Consider the following 18,748-nt stretch of genomic DNA (forward strand, 5'->3'; position numbering starts at 1 on the left):
AGACAGTGTGAGTGGGTAAGGAGGGTGTATCATTAATAATAAAAAATTCATTAGTGAATTCAATAAAGGAGGCGGTAAATTTGGGATCAGTAAGGAGGGAATTGTTGAAACGCCACCTTTTAGGGCCAATGGATTTAGGTAAAAGATCAATGTTGATTAGGACTGGGGCGTGATCAGAGAATACAATGGGACCAATCTCCGCTTGGGTGAGGGATTGGGAAATATGGTGGGAGAGAAAGATGTAGTCAATGCGGGACTGGGAATGATGGACCGGGGAATAAAACGTGAATTCTTTGTCGGTTGGGTGACAGAGTCGCCACGCATCAATCAATTTGTGTTGGGAGATGGCATGAGTAAAAAGCTTATGGGATTTATTAGGAACAAACAGAGATTTGGAGCGTCTATCCAAAAAGGGGTCCAATGGTAAATTACAGTCACCTGCTAAAATGAAATTATCATCAATACAATCAGTGATACGAGAGGCAAATGCATTCCAAAAAATGGGACTTCCACCTGCAGGGGCATAGACGTTGAGCAAAGAAAAAGGGACACCTTTAGAAGAAAGTTTGACAAATAACCATCTGCCCTCAGGGTCAAAGTCAGAGTGCAGCACTGAATGAGTAAAAGATTTCCGAATTAACAAAACAACACCATTTCTTTTGCCATCACCAGGGGCGGAGAAAACCTTACCCACCCAACCTCTTTGGAGTTTAGCAGCCTCACTATCAGATAAATGGGTTTCCTGTAAAAAGGCAATGTCAACATTGAATTTAGCTAAGTGAGAAAGTATCTTTTGCCTCTGTATGGGCGAATGTAAACCTTTAACGTTCCAAGAAACAATGCGGATTGACATCAAGAATAAAGGAAAGGGGAGAATGTAGAACAAAAGTGGAAGGAAGCCTCATAGAAGTGGATAGGGGAAAAACAAGAAAAGGAATAAAAGCAGGAAAGTGCAAGGAAGAAAATAGGTAGAGAGATACTAATAGGGGATAGTATGAAATAGAAAAAGTCAATGAAGAGAGAAAAAAATCGCATTGGGAAAGTAACAAGAAAATGTGCAAGAGAGAAAACAGTAAAGAGAGAAGTTGATATAAGAGAAGTTAAAGATAATGTATAGAAAAGACCTAAAAAGGAGTACGAAAAAAATAGAAATGGTGTGCGAAGTGAAGTGAGAAAAGAGGATAGAAAAAGAAGGGAAGTGATAAAAGACAGTCGACTAATAAAAGAGGAGACTGGTAGTAAAAATAAAAAGCAGATCAAGATCGACCTAAAGAAGATCGAGCTCATAAGAACCAGTAATAACAAGGAAACAATCAAGACAAAAACTAACGGAAAAGTAGGGACCATGTCAACCATGGAAAAGGAATACATGGGGTAGTACTTACAAAAATTGGTGAGGGGTGGGTGTGTTCAAAGGGCAGGAAACAGAAGGGGAGAAGTGGAGACAAGAGGAGGGAGGAAAGGCCAACCAACGGAGGACAAGCAGACGGGGCCACGGGACGTCCCACCGGAGAGATATGACGGAACACAGGGAAATGATCTGTGAGAAAAAAGAAGAACAATGATATTAGAACATGCAAACGACTAAGTAACAGGAGAAACGTAAGATTAAACAATTAGAGAACAAGAATAAGCCAACGTGGGCTGATACCGGGCAGGTTATACATTAACTGAGGAACCTGTGGAAAAAAGAACATAACGTCACATGAGCAACAGAGTATTATAAATATCAGGAAAATCAGGAAATACTAGCAACAGAGTCACGGTGGAAATGAAGAAGAAGGGCCAGAGAATTCCATGTCAGCTGGCCCACAGGAATTCAGGAAACTGCGGAGCCTAAGAGGATCTTCAAAAGTCATGGTCTTGTTGTTATAAGTGACTTTGAATAAACAAGGGTGAAAAAGTCCATATTTGGCTCCAATGGAACGCAATTCTGCTCTCATGTCAAGAAATGCTTTGCGGCGAGAGGCAGTAGCTTTGGCGTAATCCTGGGCAATAAACAAATTGGAATCCGACCATTTCAGATGAGGTATTGCTTTAGCCGCGAAAAGAACCTTCAGCAGATCTGTATATTCAAGAAAGTACATTATGACGCCTCTTGGCTTTGTTTCATGAGAAGGATTGGAAGGAGGTCTACCAAGCCTATGTGCGCGCTGTATGTTAAGAGAGGTGCCTTCAGGAAGATGTAGGAGCTTGGGTAAGAAGGACTTGAAAAAGGCAATGGCATCATTCCCCTCGCAACCTTCCTTCAGGCCGTAAAGACGTAGGTTATTGCGCCTATTCCTATTTTCAAGGTCCTCCACCTGCTTCTGGAGGTTTGAAAGTCGCATATCCATATGGACCGTCTTGGTAGCGGATTCTTGGAGGGATGACACAGTCTGTTCCACCTTAGAGACCCTGGTGTCCATTAATGACCAGTTGTCAGTTAGAATTTGCAGCTTTGAATTTGTCTCCTCCATAAATGGGCGCAGTGCTCGTATCTCCTCAAGGAGAAGTTCCATGGAAATGGCTGACGGTGACTTTGGGGGAGAGGGAGGATTGTGTTTCAATCTCTTAGGAGTGGTTTTCGCTCCTGTCTGAGGGAGAGCGTCCATGTTAAGAGATGATTCGCAACTGGAGGAGCCTGCAGAGGCTTCTAATTGAGCCAACGTAGTAAATAGCTTTGAATTTTTAACAAAGTTGCGTTTAGAGGTTTTGCCAGGGCCCTCCGCCATGGAAGTGACAATGAAGGGGAATCCCCAGTAATGTATAAAGGAGACAAACACTACAGGAATGAGGAAAAACCAGCAGAGTCAGCTATAGGAGGAGGTCAGGTGAAGTCCAAGGCGAGCCAGCTAAAAATGAGAGACAAACGGTCGCAGGCTGAGCAATACCAAGTGGATATCAGAAGTGGTAAATCAGCTGAGTTAGTAGAAAGCTCAAAATGGCCGCCAAAGCTGAGGAGAGAGCTATAATGCGAATAAAAAGGAAAAGAGCAGTTCCAAAAGAAAAATAAAGTCACCTTTAAAGATGGGTACGAAGCGCTGTCATTCCCTGCAGTTTTATGCTGTTTTCGTGAAGTGCGCCCGCTGCTGCAGGCGATGTGCGTGACAGGCGCATTCCTTAGACGAGCGCCGGCTTAAGCACTAAAATGGCGGTCGCGGCGGCAGCAGAGCCGCGACCGGAGCAAAAGTGAAGCTGCCGGGCAGGGACGAGGAGCTTGGTATCAGCGTGGGGTCCTTTAAATGCTCGGAGCTTTCCGAAGTCGTTTTCTGCGAAGCATGGTGGTAAGGAAAGGCTGGAGCCGCCAGAAATCCCCGGTGAAGACGGAGCCTCACCCCGATGCTTCCATCCGTCTCGGGCGCTTAGCCACGCCCCAAACGTTTGACTTCTGAGGATGAGTATTCCAATGATTTGCTACTGGTAGCTGAGGACTACAGCCTCAGAAATGTCGCCATTTTGAGCCACAAAATATAACACAGAAATAGAGAAATAGGATCATATAAATACACAATCAATCTATTAATTTTCACAAACAAAATTACAAAATTGAACATTTAGTTTCACAGGTAAAGTTGTAGCTTTTAAAATGTATTTTTATTTCTAAAACATGAAGAGACATGATTGACTAGCTCTAAATTTATGCTCCATTTTTCTGTCAACTACCTCTAAGTACTTAAGTTGAGGCCGTCAAATGGTCAAAGTCCATCCTATTTTCTGTACTTGCGCTGCTCCAACAAACCAACCTAAGGATGCCAGACGATGAACTTTTAGCACCCGATTCAGACTTTCTCATTCACATACTGTTTTAACATTTTAATTTTGCGTATTTCTTTTTTATGTGCATAAATACACTTTACTAACCTCCCAATATTGTTTAATTTTGCAAACAGTTGCAGACCACCTGAGCAGGCCCTGAGTACCACAAGGGTCCACAGATCACAGTATAAGAACTAGTGAAATTGAAAGATGAAAAATAATCAACCTAAACAGCCTCAGCCATAGAGAGTGATTTCTTAGAAGTTGTTCAGACCAATATTTTAGCCTAGTACTCAACAATAGAACCTGGTCACACAGTGAACTTCATCCAACGATCTGTACCCCATATAGGAATTTTCCTAGGGACAGCAGTTGCAATCTATACTGTCTGTATTTACCAGATCTGGGTCACCTCTTTCAAAATTATTTGCTGAAGTTTTATACTTAGTTGTGTTGTTTCCTAAATATGTAATGTCACAACTCTCCCTCCCAGAGATATGGCTGACTCATCGTGACAAAAAGAATGTTCTCCTGGAAGATGGTCAAAAGTTGTTTACTCCCCAGAGTATAAGGGCCTCATTTACAACTATTTGGCACAGGGCTTTTTGCAGTGCTGCCCTGTGTCAATAGGAAAGAGCAAGAATGAGACACATTACTGAAATATGGCGTATTTTAGTCCTTTCTGCCTTCAAAAAGGACAAAACGTTTTCCTAGGGCCAACCCTGGCACCCTTGCACCATGATGCAGGGGTAATGGTATTGAGATTCATACAGTGCGCAGCTACTAAAAGAGGGACCAGTGCTAAACAGACATAACAGCACCTGCAGAGATAATCTATGAAGATTTTTGAAAGAGCCAATGGTCTGATTATGATTCTGGTGGCTCGAGGATCCCCAGACTCGCAGGGGGGTCGCAGTGGCTGTCAAGCCACCACTGCACCAGCGGTCTGACCACTGTATTACAACTTTGGTGTTTGGACAGCAGTTACACTGCCCATGACGTCCAGGGGCTCACAATATGCTGGTGGTGCTGCTGCAGCACCACCAAGCATATTGCAACTTTCAGGACCGCCAGTAGTGTCATGGAGATGAGATTGAGGCCCAGATTTAGTAGTCTTTGATGCAAGGCAACACTGCACCAAAGTTCCTGCACAGCTCTGAGTCAAAAAGCAAAAAATGTGCCATATCTACTAAGATAGTGCATTTTTTCTCTACCCCTTGCAGTCATACTTTTGGGAGTCATGCGCCAGAGCACACACTCTTGCACCATAGTGTAATTGTGTGTGCATCTCTGAAGTTTAGGTTTTGAACTGAAAGGGGGGTTCAATTTCAGTGCAAAACTATGCTCTACAGTTTTCCCGGCTTTGAATGTGTGCTGTACATTGCAGCACACATGCAAAGTTTGAAAAACGAAGAAAAATGAAAATGTTTCTCCTAGTTGCGCCTGCCATGAGGACATGTGTGATTTTTAGTACAAATGTATTTCTATTAATATTTGTCTGAAATATTGCATGCATCAATAGACCTAATAACAGATATTAGTGGGCTGACAGAGAAAATAAAAGGAACAAGGAACATCACTAAAGTAAGCAGTATACATTGAGCATCAGCATAGGTTAAAAGGCATCTGCAAACCCAAATGAGCATCAGTAACACGAACAAATCTTATACAATTCCTGACCTTGCAGTACAAGGGTCCTGTCTTCATTATCAATGGTACTATCATCAATAGATTAAGCAAGAGTCTTGTTCATTGTATAACTCGCATACATATGCCAATCTGTTGAAAACTGCACAGGCAGGGTGATTCATAACATGAAATCTTATGAACACATCAGTCCAGCTCTAAACACCCTTTTCCAGTCCCTCAACTACATTATTTCAGTACAGTGTATGTAGCACACAGGGCAATTCACAAGAAACAGTCTGCTGTTCTTTTGATAAAAAATAAATATATCAAGCAAAGTACCATTTATTAACCTCCTTTAATCTCATGCTTAGAGGATCACCACTCAACAAGACAGAAAATGAAGCAAATAATTTTCTGTACAAGCTATAAGACTCTGGGACAATCTCTCTAAATGCATCACATCCTATGTGAAAGAGCTTTCATCCTCCAAAGTCCTCAACGTTTTTTTGTAACCCTCAGATTGTTATTCTATAACTCCTATTACCAGAAGTATTTCAGGAAACATCTCCCTATATTAATGGCCACAAGTGTAAGGAAAACCACCGGTCCATACATCCTCAATAATGTAGTACTGGGAAATTAACGAAAAAAGAACATCTTCAAAGAGAATCCCTCACAGTCAATCATATACTGTAAACGGTCTGTGATAAACAACATGCTAAGTATAAGATCGGCCATGGTTGCATCTCCTTACTCCATAATCAGGTCAAACGTTTCTTGGATCTAAGCCCCTATTCCAGAGCCCCAAAATAAATATTAAAACTTAGACTTCTGCTTTAAAACCAATTTAATGGTTGATTATCACTCATAGACAACTTGAGAGCAAAGATGCACAGAATACTCTTACCTCACTTTCAACTCTTTTCTGGTAAGCACCTGCCGAAAGTATGTTGTTAGAATGGGTTGCATGACAGTGGAACAACATTTATTGGACCTAAACACAAACTGCATGTTGCAGTAGGCAAACCAGTCCTATAGGTACTACTTTAGCAGCAAAATGCTCTCTACAAGCATACTGGTAGGAGAACACTGCTTCCTATCTTTCCTTTGTACTGGTCTCCGCTATTGTGGCCAACAGTTCTGCACATGTAGGTATATGGTTCAGTAGTAAAAGTGGCGGAAGGGCAAGGGAAAGTGGCTGAAAAATGGGGAATACTTACTAAAAATTGAAGTGTGTCAGGGAAATTTAAGGTGGATCTAGAGTTGGACAAGGGAATACAAATACAACCAACAAATATGTAAAACTATTACTAGTCACAAACTAAAATTCAAAACCCCTATGAGCCTGAAGCTTAACATGTACATAACAGAAGTGCTGATCTTCAGGAAGAACACCTCCACATGGGACAACGGCTGGTGGCCCTCTGAGCCTAGACCCAGACCAACAGTGCATGCCCTCAGCCTCAGCATCATCCTTGACAGTAAACCCGCCATGAGGCGTTAAATCAATGTTGTTGCCTCCTCCTGCTGCCACACCCTCTGCTTGCACTGAAAAATATTCAGATGGATCCCCTTCAACACCAGAAAAACTGTCACCCAGGCCCTCATCACCAGCTAGCTTGACTACGGAAATGTGCTCTACTCCAGTATCACCACTGAACTCCTCAAGAGACTCCAGATCATAGAGAACACAGCAACCAGGCTAATCTCAACCTCCCCAAACAAAACCCACATCACCCCCTCCTCAAGAACATCTACTAGCTCCCCATCAAAAAAAGATGCCAGTTCAAGTCCCTGACACATGCCTACAGAGCCCTAAATGACCAAGGAACATCATACATGAATCACCATGTGCACTTCCACCAATAAGCCAAATATCTACACTCCAACTTTCTGGCCCTCGTGCACACACCCCACATCCATCGCAGCCACAGCGGAGGTTGTTACTTCTCCTTACCTTGCCTCCAAGGCCTGGAATAGCCTACCACTCCACCTTCAAGCATTAGCTTCCCCAGTGGACTTCAGAAGGGGACTTAGGACCTGGTATCCAGCACAACCTCAGTGCCTGGATACCCTCAGTAGTGAACATGAGCAATTTATACATAACTGATTGATTTAAATTTACTAAAGCCTTAAAGCTGTCAAAACAGGTATGAATGTACTGCGGACCAGCCTTAGAGTAAACCAAGTTCCACACATGGCCAACCACTGATATTGCAACTCCCTCCCATAGAAAGCAATAGAAGCAGGGAAATAAAATATAGGAAATATTATTAGACATATCATAGTATTTTGAGTGTGTGTGGCTAGGCGTGCATGAAGAGGCTGCATGATTCTATGATTGTAGCGGCTGTGCACAGTAATGGCTGCTGGAGCCAAGTGTAACAAGTCCTGTTTCACACAGTAAATTCGCTGAGGTATCAGGAGCCCCCAAAAGGACAGGTAGCCAGCGTGCTTGCCGGGAAACTTTACTGACGGCACCTTAACACGATGGTGCCACCCACAGAGATTGCTTCATCCAGTACATAAGGAGGAATGACAAGTGGCGCACCGGGATACCTCAATGTACATGGTGGGTGTATCAGTGTTGCACCCTGCCTGACTGAGTGTGGAGAGTGGATTGAGAGACTCCTGAGTCCACAGAGTAGCAAACAGGTGGGTAGAGATACCTACTGGAGACCGTATATGCAGACGCTGTTGGTGGATCAATAGCCAGTGGCCGAGGATGGGACCATAGGGCACCTGCGGCAGAGTAGGGCACTTTGGGATCAATAAATGTGAGAGCGGCAGTGAATACTTCACACTGGGGAACACCATAACTTTGGTGGCACTCCAATGCAGAGGGGGGACCAGGAGACTTAATAGTAGTTCACAGATTGTAACATGCCCTGGAAATGCATAACCCACACCAAATTTAGCATGAGGAAAATCAATAGCTCCAACTACTACGCCAGCGCCCGAATATTGCATCCACCTCATTGGGTGAATGGGTTACTTGGGACAGACAAAAAGCCATTGGACTGTGCTGGCAGTGATGTCCTGGGTCCCCCTCTTGTGCATACCCATTTCCTCTATGTTTGAATCTAGTTGAAACTGACGCCATTCTCTTACGATTGATCACATAAAACTGGCAGAAAAAGTGTGAATGAATGAATTTTAGTTGGATTAAATAAGTGTAATGGTTGATGGACTTAACAAAAATGTTATTGACTTCAGTGGCAAATTTTGATTGTTGAAAAGCAGGGCTGACGGTGCTGAAATCTGCAGTAGGAGGAATAATGTGCACTTCATTGGACCACTAGAAGGCAAATAAGGAACAGATATGGTGTCATGTGTCATGTATCTGCGCAGGCACTGGTCACAAGCACTTCCATTTTACATGTTCACATTTAAAGTTGACATCTTTTAAACAGTGGCCTTTGTAATGCATTTTCTCTGCACATCAGCATTCTCAGAAAATAGTTGTTTACATGTACATTTCTTCATACGCACATTATTGTCTCATAGAACACACTGTACAAGGCCCCCCTTACTCTGTGCAAACAGTGTTATGGATTGTTGTCTGTTAGGTGACTGTTGGGTAACAGCCCAGGGTGAGTAGAATAAATAAGATGCGGCTGGGCCAGAGCTCAGGCACTGAATGCATGGGTTTAGTTTAATATATAAACTGCATGAGCCCTTGCTTAGGTGGAGAAGCATTTCAGCAGGGTTGCCGTGGCCACTCTGTGCTTGAATTCTAGCCCAGCTGTATTCCATCCCTATCCTGAGTAGGACTACAGCCTGCTTTACATCAAACATGGCTGGTATATGCATATATATTCTATATATGTACACACACTGAGATAGACTACTCTTTGGTATCTGGCAGATTATCACACCTACGTTTATTATGATATGTAAAGCTGGGCAGGAGTATAATACCTGTGTTTATATAATCCAATGTAATTGTACAATGGTTGAATTATTTATCCTTTTCACCATTCACTGCATGCCTGTGACATTGGTTTGCTTCTTTCTACTGATCATTGCAGTGCATATATTTTACACAAGATTCCAGTTGCCTCAATTAACTTTTTAAATGCCACTTGAACATTTCTTGTGTACCTCTTTGGGCATGCTCGAGTTTCAAACAAAAGGGTAAGATTTATTTCCACGATTTCTTAGGGGGAATTAGGGTGGTCCTGTTTTGAGGTTGCAGACACCATCAGGTACCCGTGTAGGTTTATGAGTCCAGATGGTGCCCTCTGAGCTTGCCAGGAATCAGGTCAACATATTCTCATAGTATGTGTGGAATGACGCTTATGTTGCCCAAACACACTGTCTTACTGTGAAAGTAGGAACCTTATGACAATGGTGGCATACTTAAGACAAAGGGTGCCTACAGCTGTGGCATCACAGGTGCTGACCAAATTCTTTGCACTGGGAAGAGTTCACTGTTTGCCCTCTAGGAAACCCCAACCATGAGCACCTCCTAGACCAGTCATAGCACGGCTGCTGCATTATAAAGTTTGTGACATTCTCTGACAGAAAGTCGGGCAAGCTGGCAGCTTCATGGCTGGGAATCATAAGGTGACTATCTTCCTAGACTACAGGTTAGCAGTGCAGAGGATGCGAACATCCATCATTGAAGTTAAAGAATCAATCAAAGAGGAAGGTATTCACATACATACTGTTGTACCCAGCAAAACTTAAAGTGATTATAGAGTATAAGACCACCTTTTTCACTGACTCTGCAGAAGCCTAGAACTAGGTGAAGTAGTAAAATTCACAATGAGAAAGAGGGCAAAGCACTTAAGGGGCTTTGCCCAAACAGAAGCACATCCTTAGGTCGCAACGGAGGAACAGAAAGAACCCAACAAAGGCTTAGGAAACAGAGTAAAGTGGCAGTACTCGCGGTTGCAGCCGGATTAGTGGATTACATTAAAAAAAATGAGATTTGGATTAGAACACCTGAAGATTTGGGCAAAGATTCTAATGCGGATATAGTTACCTAAGGGAGAAGCCCTCCTGAACATGATCCCATGTACAGCAGATGACTATTAAGCTAATGGCCCAATTCACAAAGATAAACTTAAATAAAAAGTTTAGGTTTAGACCGGAAGTTTAGTTTTAATAGTAGTAAAGTTAGAATTTTGGTCTACGGTTAGACCAAAAGCCAACCTTTACTACTAGTAAAGTTAGAACATAAGTCTAAGTTTTGACCTGAAGTCTAAGTTTACCCTTGTGAATCAGGCCATAAGGTGACAGGGTCGTACATGCCAGGTGCTGATTAGCCTGCAGCCAAATTGGCTTGTAAGTAGGTGGTGAATGGCATTCTCAAACATATTACAAGGTAACTAATGACAAAGGCTGCTGAATTCTGGCAGTAAGCATGTAAAGCCAACCTAAACATATGGCACAGCTTGAATAATGGGCATTATCATATAATGCTGACTGGGCAGGCACCAGGGTAAGCAACAGAGGCCTGACCACTAACCCAAACTATTTATATGGAAATACTGTGGCGGTGTGATATGCATTCAGCTTTTTTCTTGTAATTTTGATGTGGTGGCTGTTTGCCATCAGACCTGGGGAGGCCATGTGGAAGAAAATTATTGTTTTACCAGAATATGGTCACTAACAACGGATACACATAATTCACTGAGAAGGGTGTATTTCTTTGGATACTAGCAGGGACACCATTAATACATAATACAATAGATATAAATAGCAGAAGGAGATGTGTGATTGGTACAGGTATACTAGATTGCAAAGGTATCAGAAGGGTGTATGCTCCAAGTACAGACCAAATATTTTTTTTACTCACTTTTATCCAAATTAGCGACCACTATGTATATATGCCACTCATCTAACTAACTAACACACTAACTGTACAATAAAAAGCACTTCACCACTACTATCCACCTGTTCCACATGTGTCTGATTATAAAACGGCTCTGGTGCTGACAAGGTGGATGCAGAACTAGCTCCTCATAAATGGGTGGTGCAGTGGGCATCCCAGGGAGAGGGAGTATTCCTTCCATTTAAACCATGCAATGTATATATCAGGCTTTACAGTTTTATTGCCCCCCAGTATATCACACACATGTTTCTGAGTTCAAAGTACCTGGGACTCACTATATCCAACAATAATCCTTTATTAACCCCTTTGCTGCTAGTGACGAGCTCAGCTCGTCATCAGCCACGGTGGTCGTGTGCGGATGACGAGCTGAGCTCGTCATCTAACGCAGCTTTTTGAAAAAAGCCGCACAGCGCAAAAATATGCACCGCAGCAATGTGGTTAATGCTTATAAATGTGGCCATCCATTCGTACCAATACTTACTTGGAGTCTGCAGGGCTTGATGTTGCAGGATATGGTATTTAGCAATTGGTTAAGGGAAGTCATCAGCAGTTATGCTGGTGACAATTAGGGCACCTCATCATCACTATCAAGTGAATCAAAGGCATTTAAGGCAGTTGTGAGGGGACACGCAGTAGGGCAAACAATAGTGAGCCATGGTTCATTAGAGAGATAATTGAATGGACTGGGCAGATCAATGAGGGGGCTAGAAAAAACTATTCATTTATTTGAAAAGTTTTGTGAAGTTCGAATATGACCCAAATGGGTATCCGAGGGCTGTACAAAGGAGCGGAAGTGAAAGGAGGTAAAAGAATTATACCATAAAGGGACATGTGAGGTACAAGAAAACAAAAATAAAATGGTGAACTGAGGTAACATACCATCTTGTGGGATATCTAAAGTTCTAGAAGAGTAAAAAATCTCATAGGGCACATGAAGAGACAAAATTAGAACTTTTGAACAAAAGTATCAAAGAGTGTCAACCGGGGATATAAAGAAGTAGGCAAAGATGGCTATTGGTCTATTGCTGTAGATAGTCATTCAGGAGTAACCATTTGACATGTCTCTTGAATGAGGAGGTAGAGGGGTTTGAGCTGATCTCTGGAGGAAAAGCATTCACTATTCTTGGTGAAAGACCCGAGAAAGCACGATTGTATGTTCTTTTCTTATTGAATTTAAGAGGTTTCAACAACCGGGCTTTTGCCAGGTAAAAGGGGGTGTGGGACTGAATAGCTTTGTGCATTAGGTAGCCTATCCTGAAATGGATCCTTGCTTTGATAGACAGCCATTTTAGATGAATTAGGTCTGGTATGATGTGGTCATGTTTAATGGAGCCAGTGATGAGTAGGGGTGGGCGGACATCTCCGTTCCGCCCACGGAATGTGCAGAGATTTGCAGCTTCTCCCTTGTGCAAAAAAGGCGGAGAAACGAGGCAAATTTCCGCACATTCGGGGGAGGAATGGAAGTTGGCCGCCCGCCTCCCTCCAGCCTACCGCCAGCCTCCTGCCCGCTATATTAGATGATATTTAAAAGGATAAAATGTAATTTAAAATTAAACTTACCTTATTGTGGGCGCATCCTTTCCCATCGGGGCTTCATCTGGGAACTGCGCATGCGCAGGTTCCCGCACATGCGCAGTTCCAAGAAGAAGCCGCGCTGGGCAAGGATGCACCCGCAATAAGGTAAGTTTAATTTTAAATTTAATTTTAGCCTTTTAAATATCATTTAATACGGCGGACAGGAGGCGCGTAACGGAAATATGCGTAGAGGCACAGAGATTGGTTCAATCTCCGTGAGTCTGAGCGAAAGTCCATTACGCAACTTCTGCCCACCCCTAGTGATGAGTCTAGCCGAAGAATTCAGAGTGGCTCTAAGAAGTGCCAATCTAGCTTTAGGTAACCCAGCTAGGGTCACCAATCCATATTCCATTTTTTTTTTGAATATATTTTTATTTACACCATTGCACAATTTGCACAATTCAATGCATATTCACCAACTGTACATTAAATCCTTTTGATATATTGCATCATACACCAATAGTACAAATTCATCGAAGCATCATGTAAACATCAATTTAAATTGATACAACCAATGTAACATATCCTAACCTAACCTCACAATCCCAACCCCTCCTTCCATCTTATAATGGGATCCCATATCTTTAACCCCAGTCTCCTCCCTTTCCTACCTTTCCGGGCATAGATATTTTTTTCCAAATTATAGGTTGATAAGAGATTAGCCAACCAGACTTGCATTGCTGGGGGGTTTTTGTCCAACCAAGCCCTGGCTATACAAAGCCTGAAAACTGCCATTGCAACAAAGATAAATTCTTTCTGTATAACATTAGTATCTGTGACTATCCCAAGCAATATTTCTGGGGCTTTTAAAGTGATCTGGATATTCAAAGTGGCGTCCAAAAACCTCTCTATATCCCTTATCACTGTTTGTATCTGCGGGCATAATGCAAATAAATGTATTAAATCCGCATCAAGTGAGCTACATCTTGGGCATGTGATACCTGTGCTACCCCCCCATTTTGCTATTTTTGCAGGGGTGAAATATAGTGAATAAAGGGTTTTATACTGCTGCGATTGCAGTGGTGCAGAGCACAGAAGAGACTGTCCTAAGTCCAGTGACTCTTTAAACCACCAGGACTCCCCTTCCAACTTATCTGCCCACTTTTCGCTGTACTTGTCTATGTCGTCTAGTTTCCCTGCCAACAAGCTTGCGTAAAAACAACGTATAGAGCAATCTCCCCCCAATCTTATTTTCTCCAATATTTCTACCTTCTCAAACCCTACACTTCCACCCTGTTTGTTCCCCAGAAAACCTCTTAGCTGAAAATATTTGAAAAGATCCCTCCTATCTAGTCCAAATTTAGTCATTAAATCTATGAACTGGAACACCCCCTCCGTATTCCTCACATCCCCCAGCTGTACTACTCCCTTCTCCAACCAGCCCGCCATTATACTGTCACCAAAAATCTGGATTGGAAGGGACATATTTCTATACAACCTTGTATACCGGTTATATCGACCCAGACCAATTCTCTTCATCACCGCATTCCAAATCTTAATTGCAGCCTGGACCGTCTTGAATCTAGTTCTTTTAAAGTATGCAAAGTCAATACATTTGAGGAAGGAATTCTCTACCTCTGGTCCTAAAACGATGGAATATATCCTAGATGAATCATTTGTTGTACTAGCGTCTATACCACCACCACCTATCAGGCCCCGCATGTATTGGAGTGCCGATGCCCAATAGTATAATCTAAAGTCAGGCACCCCCCAACCACCCTTCTCTCTAGGCAATGCAATAAAGCGATATGCCCTACAGGTCTTACCATGGGCCCAAATAAATCTATTCAGAATTTTTTCCAAGTCATTAAACCATTTTGTTTCAATCAACAATGGTATTGTCCTATAGAAGTACAAAAATGTTGGCAGTATTATCATTTTAATGACATTGGTGCAACCTACCAGTGACAAATGCAGATTATTCATACGGTCCAGGTCGCACTTAACCTTTGACATCAGTGGTGCTAGATTATTCTGTACCAGCGCGTCTAGGTCAGCTGTGATTGCAACCCCCAAGTAAACAGCTGAGCCCACGACTCTGTGATCATTGAACACCATATGTTGGTTGCATACTATTTGGGTTTTGGAACTGTTTAGGCTATACCCAGATATTTGCCCAAAGCTTTGTGCTGCGGCTTCAATTTCCACTATAGCCATTCTGGGATTAGATGTTAAAATAGCGATATCGTCAGCGTAAGCGAGTGTCTTTATCTCACATCCATTTAGCCTTACTGGCGGAATCCTTCCATTGGTTTCAAGTTTCCTTATTAATGGGTCCAGATAGAGAGCGAAAAGTAATGGGGAAGATGGACAGCCCTGCCTGGTCCCTCTCTCGATCCTAACTGCTGCCGATTTACCTCTATTTACTCTTATCCTTCCTGACGGGTTTTTATAGAGAGCCTGCATTGCTGTTATAAAATTGTTCCCTAAACCATTCCATTTTAATGTTTGCCATAGGTATTCCCAGGAGACTCTATCAAACGCTTTTTCGGCATCCAAAAATAATGCTGCGATAGAGTCCCCCAAGACATTTGCCGCGTCGAATGTTGTAATTACCTCCCTTATGTGTTGTTTGGTGCCTTTTCCAGGAATAAAACCATGCTGGGTATGGGTTACCAATCCCTCTACTACCTCTGCTAACCTTGTTGCTAAAACCTTGGAGTACACCTTAGTGTCTGCGTTCATTAATGTAATAGGCCTATATGAGCCTGGGAGTGTCGGGTTTTTCCCTTTTTTTAAAATAACAATAATGTCTGCTTCCCCCCATGACTCAGGTATTTTATCCCCCTTCTGTGCCTCCAACATAACCTTGAACATTTCAATTCCCACAGTTTGATAAAATACCTTGTAAAACTCTACTGGGAGCTGGTCTGGTCCGGCAGCTTTACCTGGAGGAAGCGCACTTAATGCCACAATAAATTCCTCTAAAGTAAAAGGGGAGTCCAATCTATCTTTTTCTTCTTCGGTTACACCTGGTGCATTAATGTCACTTAGATAACTTCCCACCTCGCTCCCTGTTCCTGCACTATCTCTAGTATATAGTTTTTCATAGAACTGCCTGAACACTTCTCTCACTCCATCTACTTCAGTGACCAATATTCCATTCTCATTCGTAATCTCGACAATGTCTGATGCTGCTAGCCTCTGTCTAGTGCGTACTGCTAATAAATGGCCTACCTTCTCACTTAGCTCGTAAGCAGCTTCCCTCTTAGTTAAATAGTTCTCAACTGCTTTTTTAGAGATGTTTTCCGTCGCTTCCACCCTAAGAGCCACTATTTTTAACAAATGTTCTTCTATTGGTTCCCTATCTCTTAAATCCTGTGCCAATTCCTCCTCCACTCTTATCAATTTTTGAAAAACTTCATTTATTTTGAGTCTTGTCTTTTTCTGTGCGGAAAACACATAACTCATTGTCTCTCCTCGTGCTCCTGCCTTAAAGGCGTCCCAGACCACACCAGCTGGGGCTGTACCTCTATTAATTTCCCAAAAGGCTCTGATCCATTCTGCCATATGAGACCTATACCCTTCATCCTTCAACAGGGCTCTATCAAAGGTCCATTGCGTATCTTTCCGTTGCGCCTGGCCCAGCCTAATAGTCAGAATCAGAGGACTGTGATCGGAAACGATTCGGGGTTGTTTATCTATTTGTGCCTCTGGTAGCAAGAAAGATTAAATCAAAAAATAATCCAGTCTGACAAGTACTTTATGTGGGGCCGAATAGAATGTACTACCATCTATACCTGGTTTCAGTTTAACCCATGGATCCACTAAGGAATTATTTGCTACCATACTTGACAATGCCCTATGGGTTCTCTTTTTCCTCCCTGTATATGTACTCCCCGTTTGTGCAAATGAGCTGATAGCATCATGGATGTTAAAGTCTCCACATAGCACAATTGGCTCAGGCCACAATGCCAACTCTGTGTCTAAAAATTGGAAAAGGTCTGGTTCATCTTCTGTCGAACCATACACAGAAGCTAGGGTACATTTTTCACCCTTAAATTTCATTTCCATTATTACCCACCTTCCCCATTTATCTTCTGCTTTCCTTATTACTTCTACATCAGAGGTTCTTCCTAGTATTGCCACTCCTCTATGCTTCGTCTCTTGCTTAGTATTTGCCAAAACCGAAAACCCTAGATGATCCATGATGTAGCTCTTAGAAGCTTCAACGTGCGTTTCTTGGAGGCAAATCAAGTCCAACTTAAGTGTCCTAAACAATGCCGCCACTCTTAATCTTTTACCTGTATCATTAAGACCACAAATATTAATAGTAGCTATCCTGCAAGCCATTAAAACGTGTCGTAGGTTTTATCCAACTCTGTGTACCATCCCTGATCTATCGCTATACTCTCAAAACAAGCCTCATGTGCATCGTATATCCTCAACCTTCTAGCTAGTACATACCAATAAGTATACATTCCCTGTGTTCTAAGTTGTGCTTTCTTGTGCTGTTTACGTATTTTCAACCTTTTTTTTGTTTTTTTAACCCTCTCTTTACCCTCCACACCCCCTGCTCCCACCCTACCCCCCTTCTGGCTCCCACCCCCCACCCCCCCTTACAGGCAAATAGGTCCATGAGACCTATGTGTAGCCGCAGAGATCTGTGGGGATCGCTCCACTCCCCCCCCTCACCCTTCACCCGAACCCCTGAATAGTGTATACCCCCCCTCTGTGTGTCCTCTTTGTATAGCTCTTTATTTGCATGCACTGCCCTTTAGCCTTAACCATCCTTACAAATGCCGATGGATCAAAGCCTAGCATCTGACTCTTTGAGCTTTTTAACCCCCTTTCTGTGACTTAATTTCTGCCAAGAACTGTTGGGCCTTTATCTCAGAGAGAAATATATTTGTTTTGTCTCTTGTAACCACTTTTAGTCTTGCTGGGAATAACAAAAACGCCTCAGATCCCAAGGCCTGGAATGGTTTGATAAGCTGCCTGAGTCTCCATCTTCTCTCCACCGTTGTGTGGCAGAAGTCTGGCCTGGCGAAGAAGGTGACTCCTTGAAAGGATCTTTTCTTGTTTGGTCTAGCCTTGTCCATTATCTCCTCCCTGAGGAGGTAGTTTCCGACATAAATCAGAATGGCTCTAGGCAAAACATGCTGAGCTGCCTGGCCCTGATCTCCACGACCTTTTTTGATGGTAAAGGGAAATCTGTGCGCCCGGTGTATCTCTCTTTCCCACTCCCACTGCGACTCGGGAAATGCGCCTCTCAACAGATTAACGACAAAGTGCATAATGTCGTCCCCCTCTGCTCCTTCCGCCACTCCCAAAATGCGTACGTTGTTCCGCCTCTGGCGGTTCTCAAAATCCTCGAGCTTCCATAGGAGGTCACTTGACAATTTTTCCTGTTCCTCTTTAAAGTCTTGCCACCCCCTGACGTCGTCCTCTAGTTTCCCAGTTCTCTCCTCTACCTCGGTCACTCTTTCAACGACGCCTTCATACAACTTATTGACCTTCCTGAGGGTATTCTGGATCTTTTTCGCGGCTTGTCTAGCTCTTCGGCTTTCAGTCCTCGCTTCTCCTTGCATCTGTTTAAGCATGGAGCATATCATATCGAAGGGGGCCTGAAACTGTTCTGACATGGGGGTATTAACTGGAGTCTGCAAGTTATCCACCTCTAGGTAGGTCTGAGATGTTGCGGAGTAATCCCAGTCTAGATTTTTACCTCCTGCAGAGGGCAAATCAAGTGTTCCACCATGCCTTCTGGCCTTCACTCTTCTCTTTTTCTGTGTAGACTTTTCCGCTGATGAGCTTGATTCAGAGCTTGTTTCACCTTCTATCTCTCCCTCATCTGACGTGACATCACTAGACTGGGTAGTATCAGTTCCTTCATTTACTGAGAAAAAACATTCCCCCTCTAGTGAGCCAACTTCTTTTCCTTCCCCCAGACCCCAGTCTCTATCTCTATCAGCTCTTGGTGAGGCGCTCTTTCCTGCTGTATTTGATTTGGTGCATTCACTA

At 42.9% G+C, this 18,748-nt stretch overlaps 1 protein-coding gene across 1 annotated transcript in view; it reads right to left on the reverse strand.

Annotated features, from left to right (window-relative positions):
* LOC147688995 (ATP-dependent translocase ABCB1-like) overlaps window positions 1-18,748 on the reverse strand; it is an 856,748-nt gene that overhangs the window by 751,924 nt on the left and 86,076 nt on the right. The window contains exon 2 of the mRNA XM_086941881.1: window positions 1,386-1,540. Within this exon, the coding sequence (XP_086798007.1) occupies window positions 1,386-1,540 (155 nt within the window). The remainder of the gene's footprint in view (window positions 1-1,385; window positions 1,541-18,748) is intronic.

The sequence above is a fragment of the Lissotriton vulgaris genome, chromosome 10, assembly GCF_964263255.1.
Source record: "Lissotriton vulgaris chromosome 10, aLisVul1.2, whole genome shotgun sequence".
Taxonomy (NCBI): Eukaryota; Metazoa; Chordata; class Amphibia; order Caudata; family Salamandridae; genus Lissotriton; species Lissotriton vulgaris.